The sequence below is a fragment of the Gymnoscopelus microlampas genome, assembly GCF_963454915.1.
Source record: "Gymnoscopelus microlampas genome assembly, chromosome: 18".
NCBI lineage: Eukaryota > Metazoa > Chordata > Actinopteri > Myctophiformes > Myctophidae > Gymnoscopelus > Gymnoscopelus microlampas.
Genome location: NC_139955.1, coordinates 20,788,375 through 20,814,938, shown reverse-complemented (window position 1 = coordinate 20,814,938; position 26,564 = coordinate 20,788,375). Strand labels below are relative to the sequence as shown.

At 41.2% G+C, this 26,564-nt stretch overlaps 1 protein-coding gene across 4 annotated transcripts in view; it reads left to right on the top strand.

Moving 5' to 3' along the window:
- Nucleotides 1-26,564, top strand: part of nfkb1 (nuclear factor of kappa light polypeptide gene enhancer in B-cells 1) — a 35,517-nt gene that overhangs the window by 5,248 nt on the left and 3,705 nt on the right. For 3 of the 4 annotated variants that reach the window (XM_084041066.1, XM_084041065.1, XM_084041064.1), the window contains exons 4-22: nt 3,194-3,234; nt 3,858-3,956; nt 10,129-10,280; nt 11,603-11,766; nt 12,295-12,453; nt 13,710-13,814; nt 16,017-16,111; nt 16,662-16,800; nt 17,918-18,064; nt 19,033-19,128; nt 19,787-19,945; nt 20,398-20,539; nt 20,729-20,843; nt 21,132-21,333; nt 23,355-23,524; nt 24,071-24,173; nt 24,547-24,683; nt 25,200-25,269; nt 26,366-26,532. In XM_084041066.1, coding sequence (XP_083897192.1) covers nt 3,194-3,234; nt 3,858-3,956; nt 10,129-10,280; nt 11,603-11,766; nt 12,295-12,453; nt 13,710-13,814; nt 16,017-16,111; nt 16,662-16,800; nt 17,918-18,064; nt 19,033-19,128; nt 19,787-19,945; nt 20,398-20,539; nt 20,729-20,843; nt 21,132-21,333; nt 23,355-23,524; nt 24,071-24,173; nt 24,547-24,683; nt 25,200-25,269; nt 26,366-26,532 — 2,462 coding nt within the window. The remainder of the gene's footprint in view (nt 1-3,193; nt 3,235-3,857; nt 3,957-10,128; nt 10,281-11,602; nt 11,767-12,294; nt 12,454-13,709; nt 13,815-16,016; nt 16,112-16,661; nt 16,801-17,917; nt 18,065-19,032; nt 19,129-19,786; nt 19,946-20,397; nt 20,540-20,728; nt 20,844-21,131; nt 21,334-23,354; nt 23,525-24,070; nt 24,174-24,546; nt 24,684-25,199; nt 25,270-26,365; nt 26,533-26,564) is intronic. The other variant, XM_084041067.1, reaches the window with a different exon arrangement.

Below are 26,564 nucleotides of genomic sequence, written 5' to 3'. Positions count from 1 at the left end.
TTCAGCGCGGCCGCCGTGGCGAGTCAGTTGCCGACATGTGGTCTGGCGGTGCGTTGTTTAGTCGATAACAGAGCTGTGGGGTGTGGACACCGAGGGTGCGGAAGTTGGTCGCCATTTATATAGTTAGATATATATATATATATATATATATATATATATATATGCGCTTTAGTAACTACTCCAATGAGACCGTCTATAAAGAAACAGAAAACACGTGAAATGATGTGTAGTGGGAAAGGAAACCGTGCATTAAACCCCTGCGTGTAGTAGACTGAAACATTTGCCACTAGTTTCATGATGTCACGGTACCAATGTGCAGTGTTGTCACACTCTCACTTCTCTGTCACTGTCCAGAGGGCTGTCAGAGACCGCAGTAAGAAACCTAGGTTTTTTTGGTTATAGTTGTTCTAGATAAGAGGAGTGGTTGGGGTGTCACTATTGAGGGAAGCCACTCTGTTGGATGGGGGAAACCCACCTCAGCCAAGTGCCATGAAGTCAGATTGAGGAGGTGTTATTACATGTCAAAATGCCTACTTTTGTGATGTCACAATTACGGTAACCGGTACAGTGGGCCCCTGAGACCTCTGGGCACCTTCTTTTTAAAATAATTATTCACATTTGTATTTTATATTTATTTGATAAAAGGTGGCCAAATACATCATACATCAAATCTTTTTTTGAATGAAATGTAGCACATTAAGGGTAAAGAGTAAATTTAGGTCTGATAATGACGTACTGTGCTTCTTCACATCGTGCTTTACATAATTTCCAACCATTTTCAACAGCATACATACATTTTTTACTTAATTCTTTATCTTTTGAAAGAATTGCCAATTTAACATTGAGGTGCCCACAATGTTTAGGTGCCGACTCGACCTGTAACCACTATTACCCATAATATCCAGTCTCCTCTAATTCTCCGCCACCAGCCCAAGTTCTTCTTGTCTGTCTGGCCATAGCATCTGTATGTTGCATATCTCATCTCATCTATCAGTGCTGTCTGATTCTCTCCACCAGTTCCAATATTTGTGTAAATGAGGTTCAGGTGTTCACCAGAGGAAAGATATGGAGCAAACAGCTGGCTCTGGTTCAGTTGGCAGGATTATGTTATTACTCCTATTTCAGCTTTCTGAGTTAGTAATTCACTTAATCACATATCTCCCCATAACGTTTGACTGACAGTTGTCTGCCTGTGCAGCTCTCAGTCATTGTTGAGCTGTTTGTATGACTGAATATTTATCTACCATTTTGCCGTCTTTTTGAAAAGTTTGTCATATTTCTTTTGTTGACCGCTCCATGACTAAATCATGTCTGTGTGAAAGATTCTACAGGGTATTTTAAATGCTGACTGACTAAAGGAAACCATCTCCTTTTCAAGGAGTCCTTTGATGTAGACTAGAGAACCACTCCTTATTTCAGGCCTCCAGTTTAGAGAAGCGTGTAGCTTGGGAGATCAAAGTGTCCAGCCACCTGCCTCTGTTGCTTCACTGAGAAATGGCTTGAGGCACAATTAAGATGTTTGGCACATATATAAAATGGTGTCACTCATAATAGTCTGCTGCAATGGTAGGTGGCCACTCACAGGAATTCTGTAGCACTATGGGACTGAAAAAGATATGTTTGTGTTTGATGTTTCTGAAAAGGTCTGTAGGAATGAGTACTGTATTGACAGTATACTAAGGCTGATGGATATAAATGTTTCATCATAAGTGATTATTTTAGAAGCTTATGATCACATAACATACTGTAGTTGTACAGCTAGTTTGTGTGATTGATGTGGGAGGATGTGGCTACAGTTGTGGCTGTGTGTGCAGGCAGGAAGAGGCTGGCCCAGGTACAGGAGCAGGATGCTACAGATGCGGAACCTTAGAGAGAGGCGAAGACTCAAAGAGAGGTTTTGCCACATTTAGATGACATTGTGTCTGTTTTAGTTTGAAACCAAGAAGAAGACTCAAAGAGAGGTGTTGCCACTTTCAGATGACATTGTATCTGTTTCAGTTTGAAACCAAGAAGAAGACTCAAAGAGAGGTGTTGCCACTTTCAGATGACATTGTGTCTGTTTTAGTTTGAAATCAACTCGCTGTTTCTACTGTAGACTGACCATAGGGCCATACAAGAGTTCAGAGTTTGTTTGTTATTTATAAAAAGGAGAGGTGGGGGGCCACGCTTTGTATGTGAAATCACTAATGGGACTCAATCCCAGGCCATATTGTTGTTAGATTTACATGCAGTTAAATGTATTATGAGCATTCATTTAGAACGGTGACTAGACTGCTGACCGGGACTATGGTGTCCCGTAATATTGTATATCGGGACAGTCCCAATATGCAATATTAATGGATACCTGCCAGCCAAACAGAAACATTATTAAAAAGTATTTTCTGTGGCCAGGGTATATACGGTCATATTTGGGATAGATTTTAGATGCTCCTTTTAAGAATCTGCTCTCCAAAATCCTTGCTTCTGTGTGCCTACAAATAAACCAACTTATCTGTACTGTTCTGCCAGCCAGTGTTGTTTATCACTGTGGTAACTTTGGTTTTCTAGACTAATTTAATTGTATCTTATAAACAGTCTTGCTGTTAGCAGACCATCTCCGTGTCATAATGGGGACATACAGTAGTTGTACATACACCAATAGATACCAAAACATTTGTATTTTATATCAGAAGTCCCTAAAACTCTTAATTATTTCCTGCCTGGCAAACAAAGGAAACCTGATGTGTGATTACATCGGCAGGAACTAACCAATTTCAGTCTGATCAGAGCCACATTGACTTCAATTATAAAAAATATGTGACAGAAAATTTGTGGTGGTACTTCTGTGGCCTACTAGTAAGATTATCTACGGATACATAGACACGGATCAACCATCTTATTGAAGCTAGACTCCTGCAGAGCCACCCTGTTTAAAAAAAACAAAAAACGTGTCTGGCTCCCCAGATAAGAATTGAGAATATCTGATTCACTGACTGAGCCTACATCATAAAAAGGGCAGGATTTGTGAATTCAGTTTTAGGGTGAATTATCTGCATGTAGATCTATAGCAAAAATTAAAATGACACAGATGCTTTCCCGGATTGAAAGGTCTAACAACGTATAGGCTTTCCAGGTCTAAATGGGTTAACAAATGGGTTAGAATGTGGAATAGTTTACACTGAGTGTTTTGTTTTGTTTTTCTCTTTAAATGCAGCTGATGGCCCATATCTCCAGATAACGGAACAGCCTAAACAGGTAAACCTCAGCTGGACAAATGATGGTACTCATGGGAGTGTGTTCCAACACTTCCCAGTTCCTTAATGCCCTCACAGCCAGGTGCCCTAAGGGGAGAACTTAACGAGACATCGTTAAACTATTGAGAAAAAAACATCTGCTTGTTCAGGCCTGTTGGATTTTCCTGCAACCTATTGCATAACATGCTCTGATACAGAAACCCACCCACTTCTGTTGAAATAAATTATTATTAAAAAAAATTGTTATCAAGTATCAATCAATTAAAATCAGTTATTTGATTTCATTTTAAATCGGACTGACTTTAATTCAATATGCTCTCTCTGTTGACTGTTAACAAAATGCATGCTTAAAAAGCAGTACATTTCACTCATACAGAGAGTTGACTATATGTATATAAGTAACCTAAAGACAGTACACTATACTGTAAACACACCAACAACATTCATTTCCAGTCCAAAGTAGCAGTTTTCTGTCTAAAGTACTTTAACTTTCTGGTGACCCAATTTTGGGCATGCCATTATAGGCAAACATTTGCAAAAATGTTCAAAAGTTTTGAAACATTTTGAATCAGGCTTACGTGTTGAATTACTTTTTACATTACTTTCTGTCTGTCTGTCTTACAGCGGGGATTCCGGTTCCGTTATGGCTGTGAGGGTCCGTCTCACGGCGGCTTGCCCGGAGCCAGCAGTGAGAAGAACAGGAAGATGTATCCCACAGTCAAGGTAATGTTTTAACACTGTAGTTTGGCTCTAGCAAGGCTTCTGTCTCCCTCAGTGGTGTTTGTTTCCTTGTCTTGTTCTTTGGTAGAACATGAGCCCTGATGGAGTAGTGATCTCAATTAGCTCACTGTGTTCATTCACTAGGTCCATGTTCCCATGCTTATGGGTTCAAATCCCACCGCGGTTGTACTTTTTTCAGCAATGCGGCGGGTTTGGAATGGACCAAGCTTTCCAACCTACCTCCATGTTTCCAACCTCCACACTCCGAGCCCCACTAGCAGTGGGACTATGTTGAACGTGAGTGATGTGCGATCAACGAGTGTACGCGCGTTGTGAACCTGCCTATGCAGATGCATCTTACTGAATCTTACTGATTTGTTGGTCCAAAGCGCAATCGCTGTTTCCCCCCCTCGATGGCAATGTGGCAGCAGTGCGCCTGACCTGATATTAATATGTGTAATCTTTGTGCAGTTTTGCACATACAGATAGGGACCGTAGTCTTGTTTTATCTATTATCAGTGGCTCTCACTTCGGTTTCATACCAGGCCGCACATTTTGCATTAACCATGGAGTCAACACACAACATCAGGCACCCTATTATTCCTTTGCTAAACGTCCTCTTTATCAGCAGTTCTGTCAGAACATCTAACCCACTTTTGAGTCCTGAGTTGCCCGTAGTTAAGAAAGCTTTTCTATATGAAAGAAAGGCAGACTAGGGTAGAGACCCATAGAGATCAGATTCAGATTCTTAACATTGGCGTGCTGCTAATTTGATAGGTTACATGTTTTGGAATGAAGTTAAACATTCCGCATGTTTCAACGCAGCCAGCATAAGCAGGAATTCCCCTCAATGCTATGGAAGCTCCTAGGAACGCTCATCTTTGTTGGTGTTAAGTTACCGTGACATTTCACATCACTGTGAGTCGCAATGAAAAATTTGCCTGGATTGCTGAAACAGCATTGTGTGTGTGTGTGTGTGTGTGTGTGTGTGTGTGTGTGTGTGTGTGTAATCTCTGTGCTTTACACAGGAAGTCTGCAAATAGAACTGGCAAGTCTTGCTGTCTGTCCTCCATTCTCTCTCACACACACACACACACACACACACACACACACACACACACACACACACACACACACACACACACACACACACACACACACACACACGCCTTGCTTTTCTCTGTCCACCTTTTATTTATTTATGTTTGCTCTCTTCCTTTCCTCTGTGTCAGTCTTTCTACCCTTCTGTCTCTCTACTTTGTGTTTTCTCTTTCTCGGTCTCTCACAAACTTTCACATAATAATTTCATTCTCTTCCTCACTCTTCCACATAACCCCCTCTCACGCACGCACACACCACGCACACGCACACACACACACACACACACACACACACACACACACACACACACACACACACACACACACACACACACACACACACACACACACACACACACACACACACACACACACACACACACACACACACACACACACAGCAGTCATTCATTACAGATGTGGATGCATCCTACAGTTCATACCATGTTTAGACCAGGCTCTGGGAAAACCCCTGAGTGATGACTGAAAACTCTAGTAGGTGTGCCGGCTCTGTTTAAGATAACATGATGATAATACTGAGTAATTTTCTCCAATCTTTTATCTTCCTACACAGTCATTGTCCGAAGGCCAGAGACTATACTATGTTTTCCCTCCTGTCCGTCCGTGTGTCTGTCTGTGAGCAGCTAATATCCGGCGCTGCTGGACCGATCGGCGCGAAACCTTTGTCCGGTACACTCCCAGTAGGCCAAATCGGTTGGGAACCATTTTTCAAATCGGTCTCATGGTGGCACTATAACAGGCCGAGTCACGCTTTGACCTATAACTGTTGAACATTAGGTTATACAATCAAAAACATAATAATCAACTCCCCATATTGGCCCTGGCCATTTGTGCCAGTCTAGGTTTTCCGCTATTGTGCCTTTTCTTCAAAACACTACTTTGTCAACTCCTAATTCATGCGATAGCTAGTCTTGGACCTCTTTACAGTGAAACTAGAGCACAGCCTCAGCAAAATCACAGAATAAAGTAGCCTGCATGAAGACAGGTATTTCAGTCATCTTCCACCCACCCAATCACACCTTCTCACCCCCACCCGAATGTGTTTTGATGTCTGTTGGGAATTTCCTCACCAATGCACCCACATATAATTACAAGGAATTGTAGAGTGGCGTCACAAACAGGAAACGGCATTGTGTTTCAGCTCAGCCCCTGGTCCAGAGACACAGCAAGACATGATGTGTCAGGTTTATCTTACACTACAGCTAGAGGTGAACCTTTTTTAGGCCATCGGTTAACCAAAATAAAATTGTAACCATCCCAAAGTGAATGTGATCGTCCCAAAAATATTATAATATATTTTTATTGATTAATTATTTAATTACTTAAAAACGAGCAATTAGTTGTTGGCTATGTTTTATATTATTTTACAGGCACTAAAACATTTTGTCAGTGACTTTTGGCACTAATTAACTAGAAAAATAAAGTGGATTGGATTGGAACTAACTAAACTAAAACCTTAACACATTGGTTAAGGTTTAGCATACAGAATAAGAGATTGTACGAGCCAGTAGTGCTGCCTGTAGTACATCTCTCAGAGCTCACTTGACTTTTGTGCATGCCAAGGAACAAATTCAGCTTAGAACAAAAATTATGAATCTAATTATGCTTGTGACGTACACACGTTTCGTCAATGAGGCCCATTGTTATTTTTCGTTTATGGTTAATTTTGGCTGACTCAGCAGATGGGGCAACAGAAAGAATGATTTGCTGATATTGGTTTACCCTAAGCTGAAAGCCACACATGCAGTTTCTAGGAACCGGCTTTGTAGCACTTTACTGGCTCGGCTAACCAGGAAGGGGTACCTCTGGCCTATGTTTATTTACAGTGACAAATTCATGTGTTCAAGCTAAGGTAAGAGACAGAGGAAGTATGTGTGATATCTCTGCTGTTAGGCAGAAACCCCAAACAACTCCAAAATTCAGGAAATGAAAAAACTATATATACATTTTTCAGGAATTGAAGAAAACCTTACAGTATATATTTAAAACAAGGCAATACTGCCTCATCAAAGTTGGTATTGTGACGTTATATATTGTCAGATACTTGCATGTGCCATTATATTATCACCACTTTACTAAAATGTTGTCCATCATTGATAAGGACAGCTGACAACAATGGATATCCAAGCTCACAATGCATCACAACGTGTGAATTAATGCCCTGATGCTTCATGACACTGCTTATATAGGCCTACAGTAGTAAGCAGGACTTTAAATATTACAATAACTTCTGCAAAGAGGGGTTCACAGAGTTGCAGTTTCAGTAGAACTAGCGAGAGAAATGCTATATGAACTCATTTCTTGTCACATTGCTCTCCTCAAAAAACACTACATAGATTTTAGAAATATAATCAATCTGCTCCTAATAGTTATAAAGGGTAAATGCAGAGTACTAATTCACCTATGCAATGAATGTACAGTGGTATGCCCCAACAACAACATCATCATCAGCTTCAGGAAAATGGCAGGAAGGTATTCATGTTATCTCCAGCTGATGGTTCAATCAATATTCATGTGTTATATTTTGGGTTGGGTCAACAGAACCAACGTAAGTTTAACATTTATCGGTATCAATGAGATTTTTTCAGATGACTTACTTACTTTGATTGATACAATGTTTTATTTTTTTCAAACTTTAGACTTTTGTTAAGACATATACACACAACATAGCACCTGCACAGAACCCACACACTAAGATTGCTTTTAGATTAATGTTAAATTATCATTAAAAGTGTTTTGCCAATGATTTTGGGTGCCCGCTTGCAATACCCTCATGGCCCAGGCCACAAGATTGTGGCCCACAGGTTGGGAATCTCTGCTTTAGGGACATTATGTTCACATTTCAAACCGCCAGGTACACCGCAGCCCTTGACTGCTGACCACGAGTTCCTCTACTGGAACAATTTGGAGTCGAATGCCATGCTCCAAAAATTAATGTTCATTTGTTGTTAAAAGAACTACTTATTCACAACAAATCTAGGATTTGAATGTCTGACCTCCTGACCTAGTAAGCGCACCTCTCTAACCTCTACTGTTGCTGCCAGTATTAGTATTTCTCATAGGAACTCTTGTGCTTTCACTCTTTTTGCAAATACTGTAATAAGATGCTTCTAAATGCTTCCTGGCTGAGCTCTAATGTTCTAAGTTAATGCAGAAACAGGTTTAGCTTTCTATGGCTGACATTGCCATTTTACTCACTTGCAAACAAAGGTCAGAGCTAATAAGTGGCTGTGCCTAGCCTGTGCCTACTAGCACCAGGTCTATATCTGACATCAGTCAGATATAGTGAGTCAGAGTTTTCATATTTCAGTTATATTTCAGTTCAAAGGAGAACTTTCCCCTCTGCTATTTTCTGTGAATATTGGGTGTTTTGGTAACCAAAGGGGATTTCCCACTGTTTGGTCCATGGTAGGTAGGGACCTGACTTTTGGTCTAAATACTAAAGAAGTACGGTAATAAGCTAGTATTGTAAATATCGTAATTACGGTCCGGGCACCCTAGGCTGCGATGCTAGCCTGACAGCGTGTCGCAGGTTTGAATCCCGATCCCGACGACCTTTGCTACGTGTCACTCCCCAATCTCTCTCCCCATTTCCTGTCAGTCTACTGTCCTATCTATAAAGGCATAAAAGCGCAAAAATACATCTTTTTTTTTTTTTAGTCTGAGAGTTCTAGCCTGAAACCACACACAAGAGAAACCATTGCCTAACATCAGCGATTTGCGCTGATGTCAACCGATTTCTGACAACGCCAATTTCGGCTGATGCACGCCAGTACTGTGATGTCAGGCGTTTGCATACAGTATGTGGGCATATTAGTGCAGACCAGGCGGCAAGGATTCAATCTAGAAAATTAAGCCAATGCTGAAGTAATGAAAATGCTGTAGGTATGCTTTCGGGGCTTGTGATTGGTTCTACTGAGAACCCACCCCTCGCTCCCCTTCACACCAATGGCACACTCATTGCACACTTGTGGCTGAAATAGAGGCCTACATAAATGTACTACATTAACTCTGGATTGATGTGTGCAATTGTTGTTTACATGAGGAAACACTACTTAAAGGCTTTTAATATGGCAGTTCTGAAAGAAATGTGAAATATCGTTCACATGTTTCACGTCTTTTATTATTGTGTATGTACTGTACGTGCATTTACATGGGTATGAATGTATTCGTACTGTGCATATACAGTATAGCGTGCGTAGCTCTATATCGCATTCGTGTTTGTGGGTAGGAGTGAGTCATATCTGCCTAGAGAAAGTCAATGACTAACCATAGAACAGGAGAATGTTGACTTGAATGACAATAACACTTCCAACAGCAGCATGTCATCTTTATCCGTCTTTGAAATTTGTCACTCAGCACTGTAGCTCAGAATGTGTCTACGAGCCATTCATTTTGGAATGTGCTATCACTGGCATACCAGACAAAAGAACCGCTCGCTACAGGACAGCTCAGCCAATGGTCTGCCTCTCTAACGGAGAATCAATTTCTTCTAAAACATATAAAGCCGTTTGACATTCAAAAGAATGTTCACCATGTCCATGTGACCAGCTTGAATGCGGTTGTGGTCATGCTTCCTCCTAACGAAAATAATAAATGAATAATAATGGCCTCACTTTGACTGCAAAAACCTTTTTGGGTTATAATAACCCATTGGAGTTTGGGACCACCTAACAAGTAATTTGCATGCATTCATGTGAAATCTTCCAAAACCCATCCATTGTGTTTATTGAATGTGTATATTCAATTCCAGTAATGTTGTTGGCAAACTGTAATCCATGGGCAGAAATTCGTGCCCATTGGTGCCAGTGGCATACTGATGAGATGCCTGCCTACTGGCCAGTCTAAACTATTCTGTCCTGTACCTTTCACTGTTTGTTCTGCTATTGACACCTTTTCCTCAAATTGAGGATTAACTGAACAAAGAGGCTTCATAACAGGGGCCTCATTTTGTTCATTTTGTTGAACTTAAAAAAAACAAAAACATATATTTATACATATATCTGCAAATCAACACATTATAAACTTAAACTGAAATGTGTCCTGTGTCCCAGATCTCTAACTACCAGGGAACGGCGCGAGTGGTGGTTCAGCTGGTAACGGCCAACTCAACGCTCACCCACCTCCATGCCCACAGCCTGGTGGGTAAACAATGTGACAAGGGTATCTGCATCACCGACCTACAAGCCAAAGACTCCACTATGAGGTGGGTCTTTCTCTCTCTCACACACACACACACACACACACACACACACACACACACACACACACACACACACACACACACACACACACACACACACACACACACACACACACACACACACACACACACAGGCTGCTCTCCTTTATTAATCTGTCTCTGTCAGTCGAGATGTCTCCTTCTGCTGTTCTCCTTTGCTCACAGCCTCACACACTTTTAATCTCACTTGTCCAGTCTCTCTGCCTTCTCTCTTTCACTCTAAATTACTCACTCTAACACACTCATACATATTCACGCACATTCTTGGCAGTGCATCAGATGCATAGAGTCACTTTACTGTACTGGCTCTCTTCCAGATACTGATATTTCACCCAGGGTGAATTTTAACACTGCTTGGTCTGTGTTCTAAGCCACCAAGCGGTGATCGTTTAAACTTTAAGTGTTTATTTGGCCTGTTTTATCCACTCCTTAGAGGCGTCTTTTCGGTCCCTAGGTTTATGGAGAAAATTACCATGAAATCTAACAACAAAAAGTGAAAAGCAAGATTTGTTTTGATTGTCTATTGATCATTGCTTTACTAAAAGTCTTTACATTGGTTCTATTTAAGATGGTGGTTTATATTGAGACGGTGATATGATTTGTTTTCAAAGGAGTAGGCTTAGGTTTGTCTGTGGCCGTTATCTCTGCTGTTCTAGCCACTACATTGACTTTATATGTCACCTGCTCTTTCCTTGTCAAATAGACTAGTACAAAAACACCTGTAGGTTCAAACTAGAGATGTGTCGGTTGTGAACGAACACACACACACACACACACACACACACACACACACTGGAAGAGCGCGGACCTAACATTGTGGGCACCTCATTGTTAAATTGGCTATTTTATAAATAGGCCTAATATTTCTTCAATTGCTACAAATTTCTACAAAACACAAGCCAGTCATTATTGGCATAAACAAGAAGTCGAAGGGTACATTTAGGTCTGGTAATGATGCACTGTGCATGTTCAAATCATGTATACTTCAAATTACTTCAGACCATTTACCAAATTCTTTTTTTCCCCGATTTTACATTTAGGAAGAAATAGCCAATGTAATATTGAGGTGCTCACAATGTTTAGTTGCCCACTCTTCCTGTATCCGTTAGATCCACTTCAGTCATGAAGAGAAGACATGGTTGCCTTATTTTCTAACTCACCTGGTTAATTAAGCTTTAATTATGCATTTTCCATGCTTTAAAAGGTAGTGTCTCGTGTTGCCAGAGCGAGCGCACTATTATTGTCTGCAAAGTCTAACAAAGATGGACACATCTGTTCTATCCCAGCTTTCCCAACCTGGGAATCCTCCATGTTACCAAGAAGAATGTGAGTAAGACCCTGGAGGAAAGGATGACTGAGGCCTATAGGATGGGCTACAACTGTGGCGTCTCCATCCACCCGGAGATAGACAACATGCTGGGAGAGGTCCGGGTCCCCAGGGAGCTCACTGGTCAGTGGAGTGTGTGTGTGTGTGTGTGTGTGTGTGTGTGTGTGTGTGTGTGTGTGTGTGTGTGTGTGTGTGTGTGTGTGTGTGTGTGTGTGTGTGTGTGTGTGTGTGTGTGTGTGTGTGTGTGTGTGTGTGTGTGTGTGTGTGTGTGTGTGTGTGTGTGTGTGTAGGCCTGTCACAATTATTACATAATCGCCTAATCGCAATTGTTTGAGATAGTCGCAATTATTTTGCATAATCGTCATAATCGTTTCCATGTTGAAAAATGTTAATACATTTTCAAACATTTTCCCAAAATAGCAGAAATGGCAGATCTACAAGCTTGCAGTAAGCTTGTAGATCAGCTATTTCCGCTATTTTTACATTTTCTTTGGAAAGTATCAAATTATGAAATGTGTCAGTCATTTCTTTGTTATTTGTCATATCTGCCCCATGTTTGTAATCGTGTGTGTGTGTGTGTGTGTGTGTGTCTGGGCTGTACAGTAATATGTGCATGCATTTACCTGCCTGTCTGTCTATATTTATATCCAGAGCACCAGAGGAGCCTGATCAGCAGTGCTGCGGCCCACCAGTCTAAAGACATGGATCTGAGCGTTGTGCGCCTTATGTTCACTGCCTTCCTGCCAGACAGCGATGGGGGCTTCTCCCGCAGACTGGACCCGGTGGTCTCAGAGCCCATCTATGACAGCAGTGAGTTCTGTATCATTATCTCCACCAGGCCAAATGCAGGATTTATGTTTTTGCCCCTGTCGCACCTCCAAAACCTCTGCCCATACAGGGTGCCACAAACACAAAAGATTGCACTCTCTGTTGTGCAAACTCTATTCCCCCCCACAACTTCCTCATGTCTTGACGGCTGCACCCCACGACTGACAAAGGTCTGGGTTGTCAACCAGGCATGGTGGGGATCTGCCCTCTGAGGAGCGCACTTTTCTAGTCTGTGTCTACAGTGTGTTAACAGCCTACTTACCCTAATTAGCCTACATCATGGTCCACTTTTCTGCTCCCCTTTGGAGATAACTATTCTTTTCTCTGCTGTCGATAAATGGTGAATCTATAATGTGAAATTATTTGAATGGTTTACTGTATGGTTTTGTGTTGTATAACAATAACACTATGCAAAGAGAAGTCAAATCCAAGATACTCAGAATTCTGGTGTAATAAAAGCCTTTATTAGATTATGGCTGGCACCTAACAGTAAGCGTTTTGGCAGGAGCCTTCCTCAGGGTGATGACATATTATTGCACAGAGTACAGTATCATGTAGTTATATAATAATTAATATAAAGCCACATCAGGCTGGCCTGGTTTCATTTCCCTAGCACTGTGAGTGTCTAGCATCCGACTCCACACAGCTTCCTCTCGGCAGGCAGAAACCAAGCCTCCACTTTCAGTTGGGGCCACTCCCTTTTTCTGCTGCAATGCTGTGGTGCGGAAAAGCACACTTTTTACTGATTTAACTGAACTACACTTCAGAAAATGTATTTTTCTTAAAATGCATTGACAAATTCCAGGCAGCTTGTGTTTACCATTTCTATTAAAAAAATGTCTCTTGATCAGTATTTTCATGACTAGTATACCTGCTAACGCCAATCAGTACAATCTGTTAAGTTGTTGAGATCAGGTGAATATCCTATAGAAGAGATCTGTTTTTCATTTTCAGTTTAAACTTTCAAATTCACTTCGATTAAAACAAACTTCTATTGTATGTTTAATACAGTATGTCTTTTGTGAGCAGCCCATTAAGTGAAATTCCTTGTAGGTGGCTAATCTATTTTGGCGCACTACCGTGTCAGTCAACAAAAATGACGTATTATCAACTGAAAATTTGTGTTGAACTTGACACAGGTCGTGTCATTTTGTTCAGCAATACACTCATGTGTAGAAGTATAAAATAAACATCGCTTAACTTGAACAATACAATTGGTTGTGATTCTGTCCCACCAGAGGCACCAAACGCCTCCAACCTGAAGATAGTGAGGATGGACAGAACGGCAGGCTGTGTGACCGGGGGAGAAGAGGTCTACCTGCTCTGTGACAAAGTCCAGAAAGGTAGGACAGATCAACTTAACCCTTTAAGACCTGAGGCCGATTCTACAAATGTCTTCTAAAGTCTAAGAGTTTTTTTGAAAAAACCTATGTTGCTATATTATCAGTGGTTCTCAAACTTTTTCATGTCAAGGACCCCCCAAAATGATATGTATTTGCCCACGGACCCCCATCTCAAAATATGTTGTTTCAGGGAGCCCACCCCAGAAGCAAAGATTTGAGTTACAAATGTTTGCTTTAAAAAATATATTATTTAAAGATTTGCACAAACTTTCACGATTTTTCAAAAATAGCAGATCTACAAGCTCATAGTGCGGCACTCTGTGCTGCACTATGAGCTTGTATATCTGCTATTCTTTAATAGCCAAAGAGATCTAAAATGACACAGATTCTTTCCCAGTCTTAATGGGTTCATTCATTTGTAAGGACATTTGTAAGGACCATGCCGACAATAGGTTGCTTTAGACGGACTGCTACGCCAGAGGCCTGGGCCGCTGGCTCTGTTTTTGCCTCTTCACACCAACCGTTTATCTCTATGTCCCCTATATAAATGTGCCTGCACCACTATACCGGTCTTGAGCAGCATATAGACTTACATTGCACATTGAATATCAATATGAATTTCTAATTAATCTCACCAATATTTGGAGTTACATTATATATTAAACCTCGTTTTAATCTTCCTTAAAGGTAAAACTCAAATATCACACTTTGTCCACACCATGCTGTTACTAACTCTTCCTGGTTAATAGTTTTCTGGCTAATCATTTCTTACCTGGTTGTATTGGTTGAGCATCTGTGAGTGATGTAATGTTTCGGTAACTGTGATGCAATGCCAGATCTATTCTCAACAGGAAGCAAATGTATTTCGCATCCTCCCCCTGTCAAATGAACGAGGGGCAAAACTTTCTTTCTGCTGGTGTGACCACAACAAAAGGGAATTCACCTCTCACACCCAGATTTAAAGTTTTGTAGCTTAAACATTCTCACAGGTAAACCAAGGAGTTTAAATGTTGACCATCTGACATAACTGAGCTAATTTCAAAAGGAAAAAGTCTGTATAACAGCTTGTTATTCCAATGCTTTGACTGTGCAAAGAAAAGACACAACGTTTCAACCATAGTTTTGGTCTTCCTGTCACAGTTGGTGACAGTGACAGTGTTTATAATGGTCATTGACTCCCACGGCGAGTTGTGGTTTTTGAAAGATGGCAGTAGTTTTCAGTTAGTGCTGACCTGGTATGTACACACGTCCTGTTTGAAAGGTCATTACAATCTTAGTCATTCTTCTGAAAACCCTGCTGGGGACAGGTATAACATGACATCACCAAGGTTTACACTTAATGAAGGAAGTACTTAAAGCAGGCTCATGCCCAGCCGCATGGGATTCCCCATCTATTATGCAAAGTCTGGATGAGGAAGAGACTTGTTGTCTATTAGTGTATGTTTGTTATTGTGAACCTTAGAACGTGAGCTACATTTCATTTGGGAAACTTTACTTTGACATTTCTGGCCTTGTTCCTTGTTTATCAAAAGGACAGGGTTTACCCCATCTACAGGAAATGTTTTTTCTCTTTGGGTTTACCTTCCCTATTCCATCCATTATAATAACAGTTTAGGCATTTAGCTGAGACTTATCCCGCACAACTCTCATTGGACCTCATTCACTAAGCTTGGTTATGCACAGATTTTGCCACATGCTGGAAACGCAACACTTTTTTTTTTTGTATGTGTTTTTTTGCATCATGTACACTGAATCTCACGTCTGCTCGGAGGCACTTGTATGTGCCACAAATTGTAGCTAGATGGCCTTATTCTTCATGCAAAATCAATTACAATAGTGCCAAACCTCAAATAAAATGTTTATGCGCCCAACATCGATCTATTGCTTGGATGCATGGGCTTATAGACATGATGCAAATTCAAACCGATTTTTATTTATTTTTCAGTTGACGCATTTAGAGTAAGTCTTACCATCTGATGAAGATGCAGTCTGGATGAAATCTGTGTCCATTCCCAATCCCGATGTAAGATAGGATTATGCCAATTAAAAAGATGAATTTCCCCTCAGTGATCAATATAAGGGATCCATAATCTATCTATCGGCTAGCGCGATAGCGGCATTCCAATATATCCTGGACCATCTTTGAGGCATGCACTTTTCTTTGTATTGTTGTTTTGTGCTAATGTGTGTGTATGTGTCCAGATGACATCCAGGTGCGGTTCTATGAAGAGAATGACTCGGGAGGGCTAGCCTGGGAGGCTTTAGGAGACTTCTCCCCTACAGATGTCCACAGGCAGGTTGGTGTCAAGGCCCTACTAATACTGCAGCAGGATTCAAGCTGGATTGACGTATTTTTTGCAAGGATTATTGAGTCTAATATAAAAAATGTGTCTGCATTTGCCATGTTCCTACCACATCTACCGGCATCAAAACGAGGCGGTGTGGCTCCACCCCTGAAAAGTTGAAAATATGTTAACTTTCAATGCGCTTCTAAAAACTGCTAGAATAACGTGATGCACAGCGCAAGAGAGGAGCGCATGCCAGGTGTGTCGTACCATGGGATAGCAATGACTTAACTGCTGGCTCTTTACTGCCCACGCATTTCTAGTGACTTCTAGTGATTGTTCCTAACGTGTGTTTTCTGTTTCAAATATTTTTTATTGTGAAGCACAGGTTATAGTTATACATTTTACATACATGGATAGCTTCCTTTTTTTTTTTTTTTTTTTTAAACAAAAACAAACAACAACATAAACATAAACACAAAACAGATAGGTAACATGAAGAAAGAAAAAAAACAAAAAAAAACACAACCTAACGTGTGTTTTCTTTTAAAACCTCCATCAGTTTGCCATTGTCTTCAAGACCCCCAAGTACAGAGACCTGAACCTCCAGAAGCCCACCTCCGTCTTTGTTCAACTGAAGAGGAAATCAGACAACGAGACCAGCGAACCCAAACCCTTTACCTACCACCCTCAAATCATAGGTAAGAATGACATTGTCATACCCACATTAGTAATGTGTGAAACCCTTGAATATGACTGTATTTTTATATTTAATTTTGATTGGCTGAGAAAAATTCTAAATAGTGCTAATATCTCCCAATATTGGCACTCTGAATGCAACTGTAACCTAGCAATGCCAATGGTCATGCCCATGTGCAATTTGAGATTGACCAACTGACTAAGGAGAAACATGTATGAGAAGGGCCACGTGACTGTATTAAATGTCCCCGTCCGCCAAATGTTCATGGTCATGATATCGCCCTGCTAAAACCACGGCATGGCCGTCATGGCAAGTTGGATGAAAATAAAATCAAAGCCGGAGATTACCAAGCAAAATAAAAGAGTCTGATATGAATCTTATGGCTAAAGGCAGAGGAGAACATCATTTTGAAATGTTGTTGACCGACAGATACGGTATATTCAGTATTTATTGATAACCTACTGCTGATCAGTAAGCCTAGCCCACTGTGTTGCTGTCCGTGGTGCTGTAATGGCTGTGTGTCTCTCTCTCTCTCTCTCTCTGCCTCTCTGTCTGTGTCTCTTTCCCTCTCACTCACTCACTCTCTCATTCTGACTTTTATGTATTTTGTTCCCAATGGAAATATTGCGGGAGTCAGCAGCACTAGACTGTACTTAACTGTTGTGGACGGGAGCGGACGGTCAGAAATGAAACCATTGCAGGAACGGGCGGGAATGGTCAGAAATCCAACGGGAGGGGGCAGGAGCGGGATTAAGAAAACAGTGGCTCTACTCTGGGTTCGCAGGACCAGAGAAAAGAACACCCGCTGATTTAGACTGACCTGACCGCTGACCTGCAGAAAAAAACAGTGATTAAGCCTTTGAATTGCATCATCAGGAGTAGCTCAAAATGTCATTGCAGGGAAATACTGCCCCACAGTGGACCTCCCTAACTCCTTACATGACTCACATTTTCAGGAGGTACGGGATGGTGTCTCTGACCATCACCGTGCTGCCCTTGGATGTGTCTATACGTGCATGAATTTGACCATATGCCTTTGCATGTGGGTGTAGGGATATTACAGTGCACACATACACATTATTTTCTGTGAATGTGTGTGTGTGTGTGTGTGTGTCTAGACAAAGAGGAGGTACAGAGGAAGAGGCAGAAGACATTGCCCAACTTCCAGGACTTCAGTGGCCATGGAGGAGGTGGAGGTGCAGGGCTATACAGAGGAGGTGGAGGAGGTCCAGCCACAGGAGGAGGCCCCGGCTCTGGAGGCGGAGGTACACACATCGTTAGCTAATGTTGTGGTAATTGATGAACCAATTTACTAGCATAACGTTAGCTAACATCTAATGTAGTCAGCCTACCAACCAATGGGGTTTTGACTTTTCTTGTAGCAACATGTGAAAGTATCTATCTATCTATAAACGAAAGCGGTCAGTCAGTGTCTCATAGAAAACAATGTCAACATCACATGCTCCTTCCATTATATTTTTCTCATAACTCATATCTTGTTCACGTCCTCCTTATTTGATCCTCTTACAGAAATATTGTGTTAGTTCAATGTGTCTGACTTTGCAGTGCTTACTTATTGGTTTACTTGTTATTTGGGTGATCTTCTTCATTTTTGTATAGTTTATTTTCGTAGATTGCCCTCGATAAGAGCATCAACTAAATCTAAAACGTTTTTTTACCAAATGAGTTAAGTTGTCTTATTCACTCCAAATACAGCTAAAATTAGTCTCCTTTCTTAAAGGTTGATAGGCTAATCCTTGTGGATGACCCGTGTCGCACGTAATCTGGGGCAGCACTTCTGGGGAGGGGGAAGGGAGGCGGGAGGGACCCTTTGTTTTTTGCTTAAGTTTGATGTTACTCGTCTATTTTGTGTATATGTCTGTTGGTTTTTGTTAAAAAAGAAAAAAAAAGGAAGCAATCCATTTGTATGAACAGAATGTATAATATTACCCTGTGCTTCACAATAAAAAAGATTTGAAACAAATACAGATAAAAAAGAATCATGAATCATCACAATCGTCATTATGATTAGGAACATCATAGTAATGCTGTTTACCTGTGATTTTGAAATATGAGGTACAGTAGAAGCAGTGAGTGACAATACAACAGGTGAAATGTGTGTTTCATTGTAAAAAAGATATCAACCTGCCAAAGTTTTCTGTCCATTAGCTGAGTGTAGATGCGTTCAATCTGTAGCACTTCCAGGTCTAAGGATGTTTTGATTTGGTTGTAGGTTACTTCCAGGGCTACAGTGGATACAGCTATGGAGGGGGATACACAACTGGCTACTCAGCTGGGCTGGCAGGCAGTGGGGGCAACATCAAACATGGTGAGACTAACACTCATAGTCGCTTCTAATGGGACTGTACTGCTTTGCTGTGTTCTAGATCACATCTGTGTGTGTGTCTGAGAGAGAGCGAGAGGTCAACTCAGGGATAGGAAGGTTTATGTAAGTGTGTGCATGTGCATGCATGTCTATTTGTAATCCCATGTTTAATCAAACCGTTTTAGCTGTAATTAGTTTACATCTGAATCATCTTGTCAGATATTGATCATTGGCGTGCATCCGTGCGCTCGCTCGCTCGCTCGCTCTCACACGTGTGTTCGCTCTCTTGCACGTGTGTGTTACAGCTGCAATTAGCTAGCTCTGTCTGACAACCCTCAAGCTCTCTGGTTTCTTTCTTACTGTCTGTAACTCTACCCATGTTCACAACACACTTTAAATATCACTGGACAGGTTACAAAACTAACATTGCAAGCCTGTATTTAGAGAAATGTTCTATGAAATAAATTCCCAACTTAAGCACATTGCTTGGAAGTTATTTAATTGGATTTATGTGTTGGGTTAAAATGATTAGATTATCATGAAACAGTTTTCTGAAAGCATAAACAGCAGACTAGTGGTATTTTTTCCCCTACACTTTCACTGTCGAGTGTCTAATAATAATTCTGGCAAGTCCGTCATACAATAATGATGCTTGTGTCAGCCACAGAGAGCAGTGCAGCAGAGGATGGCGGTGGCGACAGTGATCCAGACGATGACCCAGCTTCAGGGGCCATGCAGCAAGATTCAGCCCAGTCCGAAGAGCGGCGAGAGGGGGATGTGGATCTGGGTGAAGAGGTCAAGGATGGAGAGTGGGATAGAGGTATGATTCTAATGGGTTCATTGGGTTCAGTATATACACTCAGTAGTACTTGCACAGGAGATTGAGTACTACTTAGCCCTGTAATCTCTCTGGGTGCTCACTTGGGTTGCTACACACTAGAGCCTATATGGAACCATGTTGACTTTGTCTTCAAAATGGCACACCACCACTAAAATGGACACATCTACACTCAGCTAATGGATACAAAACATTGACATGGTTGTGTGTCTACTTATACATTGAGCTGCCAGATTCATGAAGCATTAATATACTGTGTATTTTAAGACTTGAAATCTCAATCCATTTTAAGATGAGTTTGAAACATAACAAAATGTTGCAAACCTTCTTTGTGCTATTGTGTGTGTGTGTGTGTGTGTGTGTGTGTGTGTGTGAGAGTGTGTGTGCGTGCAAACTGGGTAGACCAGCTGACATTGTGTGTTTCTCTCCTGCAGTGTGTGATCTAGAACGGTGTCTGGTAGATGCAGCAGGCAGGCATGCAGAAGCTCTGTTCCAGTATGCAGTCTCAGGAGACCCAGCCTACCTCCTGGTTCCACAGCGCCACCTCATGACCGCTCAGGATGAGGACGGAGACACGTCAGTACACACACAGTCACACTGGGAGCTGCATCAATGTTAACATTCTGCCTATTCTATGCTATCCTTCTATGCTACCTGTTAGATTTTTCCCTCAATTTGCTGTCTATCTTCTTTTCATTTTGTCCATCTTTGCCTTTCTTTATTGTATGTCTGTCTGGCTAATTCTTTATCTGTCCCTCCCCCCAGTGGTCTCCACCTGGGAGTGATCCATAGCCAAGGGGAGGCAGTGAGGAGACTAGCTCAGGTGCTGTGTGCTCTGCCGGGGGAGGACGTGCTCAACATGAGGAACCACCTTTACCAGGTAAGTGCCATTGTATATCATATATTATTTTATATGTATATACAATACATACTTCAGTTAATTATTTAGTTGGATGCTTATGCTAGCATGATCTGGCATACCTGCTGCTGGGTAAAGCTGCCCAACTTGAAGATGCATGGACTTTGACTTTTGAAACGTGCACAAACAAGCGTTAATGCACTCAACTCAACTGGAATGAGGTCATCGTTAAATAAAGTGTCACTGCAAATGCTTCTCAGGCTGAGGTCTGAAATCGTTTCTCCTCGCTCCCCTTGCGACTCTCTCCAGACTCCTTTGCACCTGGCGGTGATCACTCAACAGAAGGAGGCGGCTGAGGCCCTGCTATTGGCCGGGGCAGATGCCGCTCTGACAGATCGTCGTGGTAACACAGCGCTCCACCTGGCAGCCCAGCAGGAGGCGGGGGCGATGGTGGGCTTCCTGCTGCAGCACAGACAGGTGGCCGAGCTGGTGGACCAGCCCAACGCAGCAGGTACTACTCGCACACTGATGCACACATTGTTGCACTTTTATTTAAGTTCACATATTGTTGTTGTCGGATGTAAACCTTGTATGTCCAAAACCGTTCCTTTTTTATTACTATTTTTTAAGAACTTAGAAAAATAGTGAAAATAGCCGATCTGCAAGCTCACAATGCGTAACATAAAAAGTTGAGATATGGAGATACAAGGTTTCTGTCTGACAGCAACGATAAATTATACAAAAGAAATCAACAATTTGCTATGCGGATCTCCTAGAAACTTTATACCATTAAGGATAGAAGTAGCTTTTTTTATGCTAATAAAATCACTGATCGTCAGTAATTGCATAGACAAAACTGAACAGTGTCAGGACCTTAGCCCTTTTCTTTGGCATTCCTGCCACCTGCAAACCCACCACCACCACAACTCTATGGACACGACATACCATAGGCTGCAAAATATAAACACAAACCGTCTATATTATATCCAAGCTGTGAGACAGCATTTATGAGAGGTTGTTGTCAGTCTATATCATATCCAAGCTGTGAGACAGCGTTTATGAGAGGTTGTTTAATGAATAACCTTAGTGAGGAATAATAGTTCAACAGTACACCCCCTCTCCCAAAACAGTCACCTACTGCACCCATCAACAGTTACATCATCTAGTGTATTTGCTATAACACTTGAAATTACATCACATTCATTGAACTTGGAAGGATAAACACAAGAATGTTTATACAATGACATACTGTAGAACATTAGACATAACATTATGTAATCAACAGTGGGATAACTGTCCACCATCTTACCTGGATATTGCTTACAAGACATAGTCAGCCATCAGGTTATTTTGACCAAATTAACTCACTTTAACGTTTCATATGAGGCTATACAGTGGTTTAAATCTTATCTATGTAACAGAGAACAATGTGTCTGTATTGATGGTGTTAAATCTCCCTACCTCACCTGCCCTGTTGGGGTCCCACAGGGTTCAATACTGGGTCCCATTTGGTTTTTTGGTCTTGCACAGGTGTGACGACACTCAAGCCCCTAGAACAGTTATCATAAAGGTATTTGTTAAAAAACCACATAGGTACCATCACTGCAGCATCCTAAAAAGACATAGTTGTTTTACCTTTGATAACTGGAAGTATAAAACTTTACATGGTTTATGCCTGCCTCCTATGAGGGAATTTATAAAACTGAAGCCCGACACAGGCATCAGTACAAGGGTCGTCACCAGAGGGGATTGTGAGGTGCAGGCGCAAAATTCTTTTTCAGTTCAAGGAAGCGCAATTCGGAACGATCTACCATAACCAAAACATAATAGAGTGTCCATCCTTTACATCTTTTAAGGTCCAACTAAAAGGATGGATCATGGACAATCAAACATGTGAACATTTTTAAATAGGATAAAATGTTCTAGTTTTAGTTCTAGAGTGTCTTGTATTTTAGGTCAAAACTAGGCCTTTTTTACTGTTGTTTTTTCTCTTCTGTTTGTACCCTTTTAGTGATGTTTATATGTGCTCTTTTTTGTAATGTTGCTTGTTTTCTGTATGGGCACTACAGATGGAAATGAGCATTCTTGCAAAATCCGGTGTATTTACACAACATTTTATGTGTGGTGTTCATTAATATGCGCTATCCCGTTCCAAATAAACGTATAAATAAGATAAACAAATTTAATTGCCACCTATGAGCAGCCATATGACTTTCGTCCGTGCTGTGCCTAATTGTTTACCAAAAACAAGAGACCAGGATGGTTGGCATTACTTTACACACATCGGTTTGCAGTACAAGATTAGGGTTATTAGATTGGTGAAGCAAACAATAAATTACCCTTGAAGAATTATTTGTTCTCTTGGAGTTATTATAATCAAAATTGATATGAATCTAAACATACTCATCAGTCAATCATGAATGCACATGTACACAAACACACAATCAGATGGACAGAACCTTGAACCCCCCAAACCCATCGGCTCTTTCTCTTTCAACCCATCACTCACCATGCTGTTTCCTTGGTTACCAGGTGAATGTGCGGTGCACCTGGCAGTTCGTGCCAATAGCCTGCGTTCCCTCCGGGAGCTGCTGGAGGGCGGAGCCAGCGTGGAAGCGCAGGATAGGGGCTGTGGCAGGACGGCCCTCCACCTGGCCACTGAGATGGACAACGTGTCGCTGGCTGGCTGCCTGCTGCTGGAGGTCTGACCAAACACTGTTCTCGTTCGATGAAAGTGGCCCTCGTTAAATGTTCAGAATTAAAATCACTAGTGATTAAAGTCACTCACTTAACATTTACACCAGGCGGTTTTAATTTTACCCAGTCTTCTCCAGTGTTTCTTTGTGAAGAACATTCTGCCATGCATTTCAATGAGACTCGTCCGTTTGCGGCGAGGAAAGGATCGCATTGCAAGGCCATCCGACAATGGATTGCGATAGCCAATAACTTTATAATTATTTATAAAGCAACTGTGTTAGTGCTTATATTATATGTCTGCATTGTATGATGATGAATTAGATACAATGAACCACAATGGAAATAAACCTTCCGGGGCGTTTTGTGTTATCCTTATAGCACTGTTTTTTTTTTAAGAAATTACTGTACTGCTGTACCGTTTTCAAACATCAATCAATCAATCAATCAATCAAACAAACATGCAGCCAGTGGAAAGGAGTACGAGAGTCAGCCATATAACTGTCCATTCATTGCGTGGATTTTAACCACCACTTTGCTTTCTCTCTCCACAGGGTAATGCCAATGTGGACTGCTGTACCTTCAATGGTTCCACCCCTCTTCATATAGCTGCAGGGCGTGGCTCGGTTAAACTTACAGCTCTCCTCGTAGCAGCAGGTAAGAAAAGGAGCTGATTGATTGATTGATTGATTGATGTACTTTATTTAGTAAGACATGAGAACAACAGTACATGGAAGTACAAATTCACAATACGAGGTCTACTAAACTGGAAGACTCATAAAAGCACTAAGCTTGTTTCAAATGAGTTCCCCACGCACACTAATCATGATGACATATAAGAGACAGACAGATATACACAGCTGCTTGATTCTTTTGAATTTACAAGCTTTTTGGACCTTGAATGTCACAGTATTTTTCACAGTGTCAAAGTATTGGATATCGCCCAAACATAGAACTTTCACCTCTTAGTGCAGTTTAAAGAAATCTCTCCTGTGCGTTTGTGTGTGCGCACGCACGTCTGTGTGTCCAGGTGCAGATCCTCATAAGGAGAACTTTGAGCCACTATACTTCAAGGAGGAGGACTGCTGTCAGAGTGATGGAGAGGAAGAGGAGGATGAAGGCTACATCCCGGGAACCACTCCTCTTAACATGGCCGTCACACCTCAGGTGGGCATGTGGTTTGTGTGCTAGACCCACCTCTTCAGAGTCCACTGCACCCCTGGCACTGTTCTCTCCTTTTATCCCTTCTTGTCACCTGTGTTCGCTAGATACTAGGTTACTGTGCAGATCTTAGCTTGGTAGCTTGGTCACTTGTTTTTATCAGCTCGCAGAGCTGATCGGTAAAGAGACTCCTCAACTAGTCGTCACTTTCTCGTCACTTTTTTCTCACTGGCTGGCCTTGGTAAAAATTGTATTTCGGGAGCTTTGATTCAATATAAACAACAACAATGATAAAGTAACAGACTTCTCATGGTTGTGGTGACGATTCAACATCCGGTCGTAAATGACCGGGTTATCAGACACAGACAGGAGGATCAAATGAGCGGTACTCCTCTCCAAAAGTTCAACTATTTCCAGCTTGAAGCACTCAGGGCGCTCCACCATGCATGACAGACAGGCGCTGGCAGCTCAAATAACGCTTTCTGTGGACCCTTATAGTGTATTTGTGCTGTCTCTCTTTAGGTGTTGGAGCTTCTCAATGGTAAAGAGTATGAACCAGAACAGCCCAGCAAAGTCTATGTCCCACCTCAAGGTCAGTGTGTAATGACTGTACTTTATTTTTGCTATGTTTTTTTTTTTTTTTACTATTTGTTTTACTGTTTTACTATACTGCTATTTTTTCTTAATGTTCTATTATGTTGTAATCCTTGTTTTGGAAAGGTGCTATACAAATAAAGTGTATTATTATTATTAGTAGTATGGTCTTTTAGAGGTACTGACACTGGTAGTAACATATAAGCAAAGATAAATACTACACTCAATATAGCTCCATAACAAGTATGTGGTATTTCTCCTTGATTTATGGCATACAATACTCATGCGCTCAGAGCACACACCAGATGCTCTAGCTGAAGAGATGTTTTAACTAAGCTTATTACAATTTAGTAATTTGAGTTTTGAATGAGTTTGAGTTTAGTTTCAGTTAGATGCATGTGTGAGTTTTAGTTGACTTTATTAGTTTCAAACAGTATTAGTTTCAGTTTTTGTTATATGGGTGGGCATTTGTCAGGGGCAAGATTTAACAAGTTCAGAATTCTGTTCAGTATTGTGTAATACAAACACATCATTTTGTGAAGGCAGTTGACTCACAGCCATGTAGACATCCCAGTCTCAATAGATATTCTCTGTATATTTTTGTTTTAGTACACAGTATAGTTTCAGTCTAGTTTTTATTTCATTACAGTTAGTTTTAGTTAAGTATAATAATCTTGATCTGAACCACAGATAAATTCATAGATGTCATGGCAAAATGCGACTGTTGTGGCTTGTTGGTGATCTAGTATTATCAAGCATGCAGCTATTTGTAATAACACAGGTATTATTAATTATACATGGTATGAAGTAGGAAAACCATAAATGAATCTTTTTAGAGAATGCAACTTTGGCTAGTGTAACTTGTGTTGCTATCTTGATATTCTGGCTAACTAACGCGATTCTCGTTACAAAACAATTGTATTTACCAACTCTTATTGTAAGTCGCTTTGGATAAAAGCGTCTGCTAAATGACTGTAATGTAATGTAATGTAATGTGTATTCCTTTTGATTTTGTACATGTTTTACTTTTACTCTTTTATTATTGTTAAAGCCTTGTGGAAAACATAAATGAATTCCATATTGCATTTTATTAGGGGATTTGGCCACCTTGGGGCAGGATACAAAGCGAGTGCTATGCCAATCCCTGGAGGGCACCGAGGGGGGATGGGAGAGCCTGGCACACACACTGGGCCTTGGCATCCTCAACAGCGCCTTCAGACTCAGCCCTTCACCCGCCACCACCCTCCTGGACAGTTATGAGGTACACACATACACAATTAGGAAATCTATAAG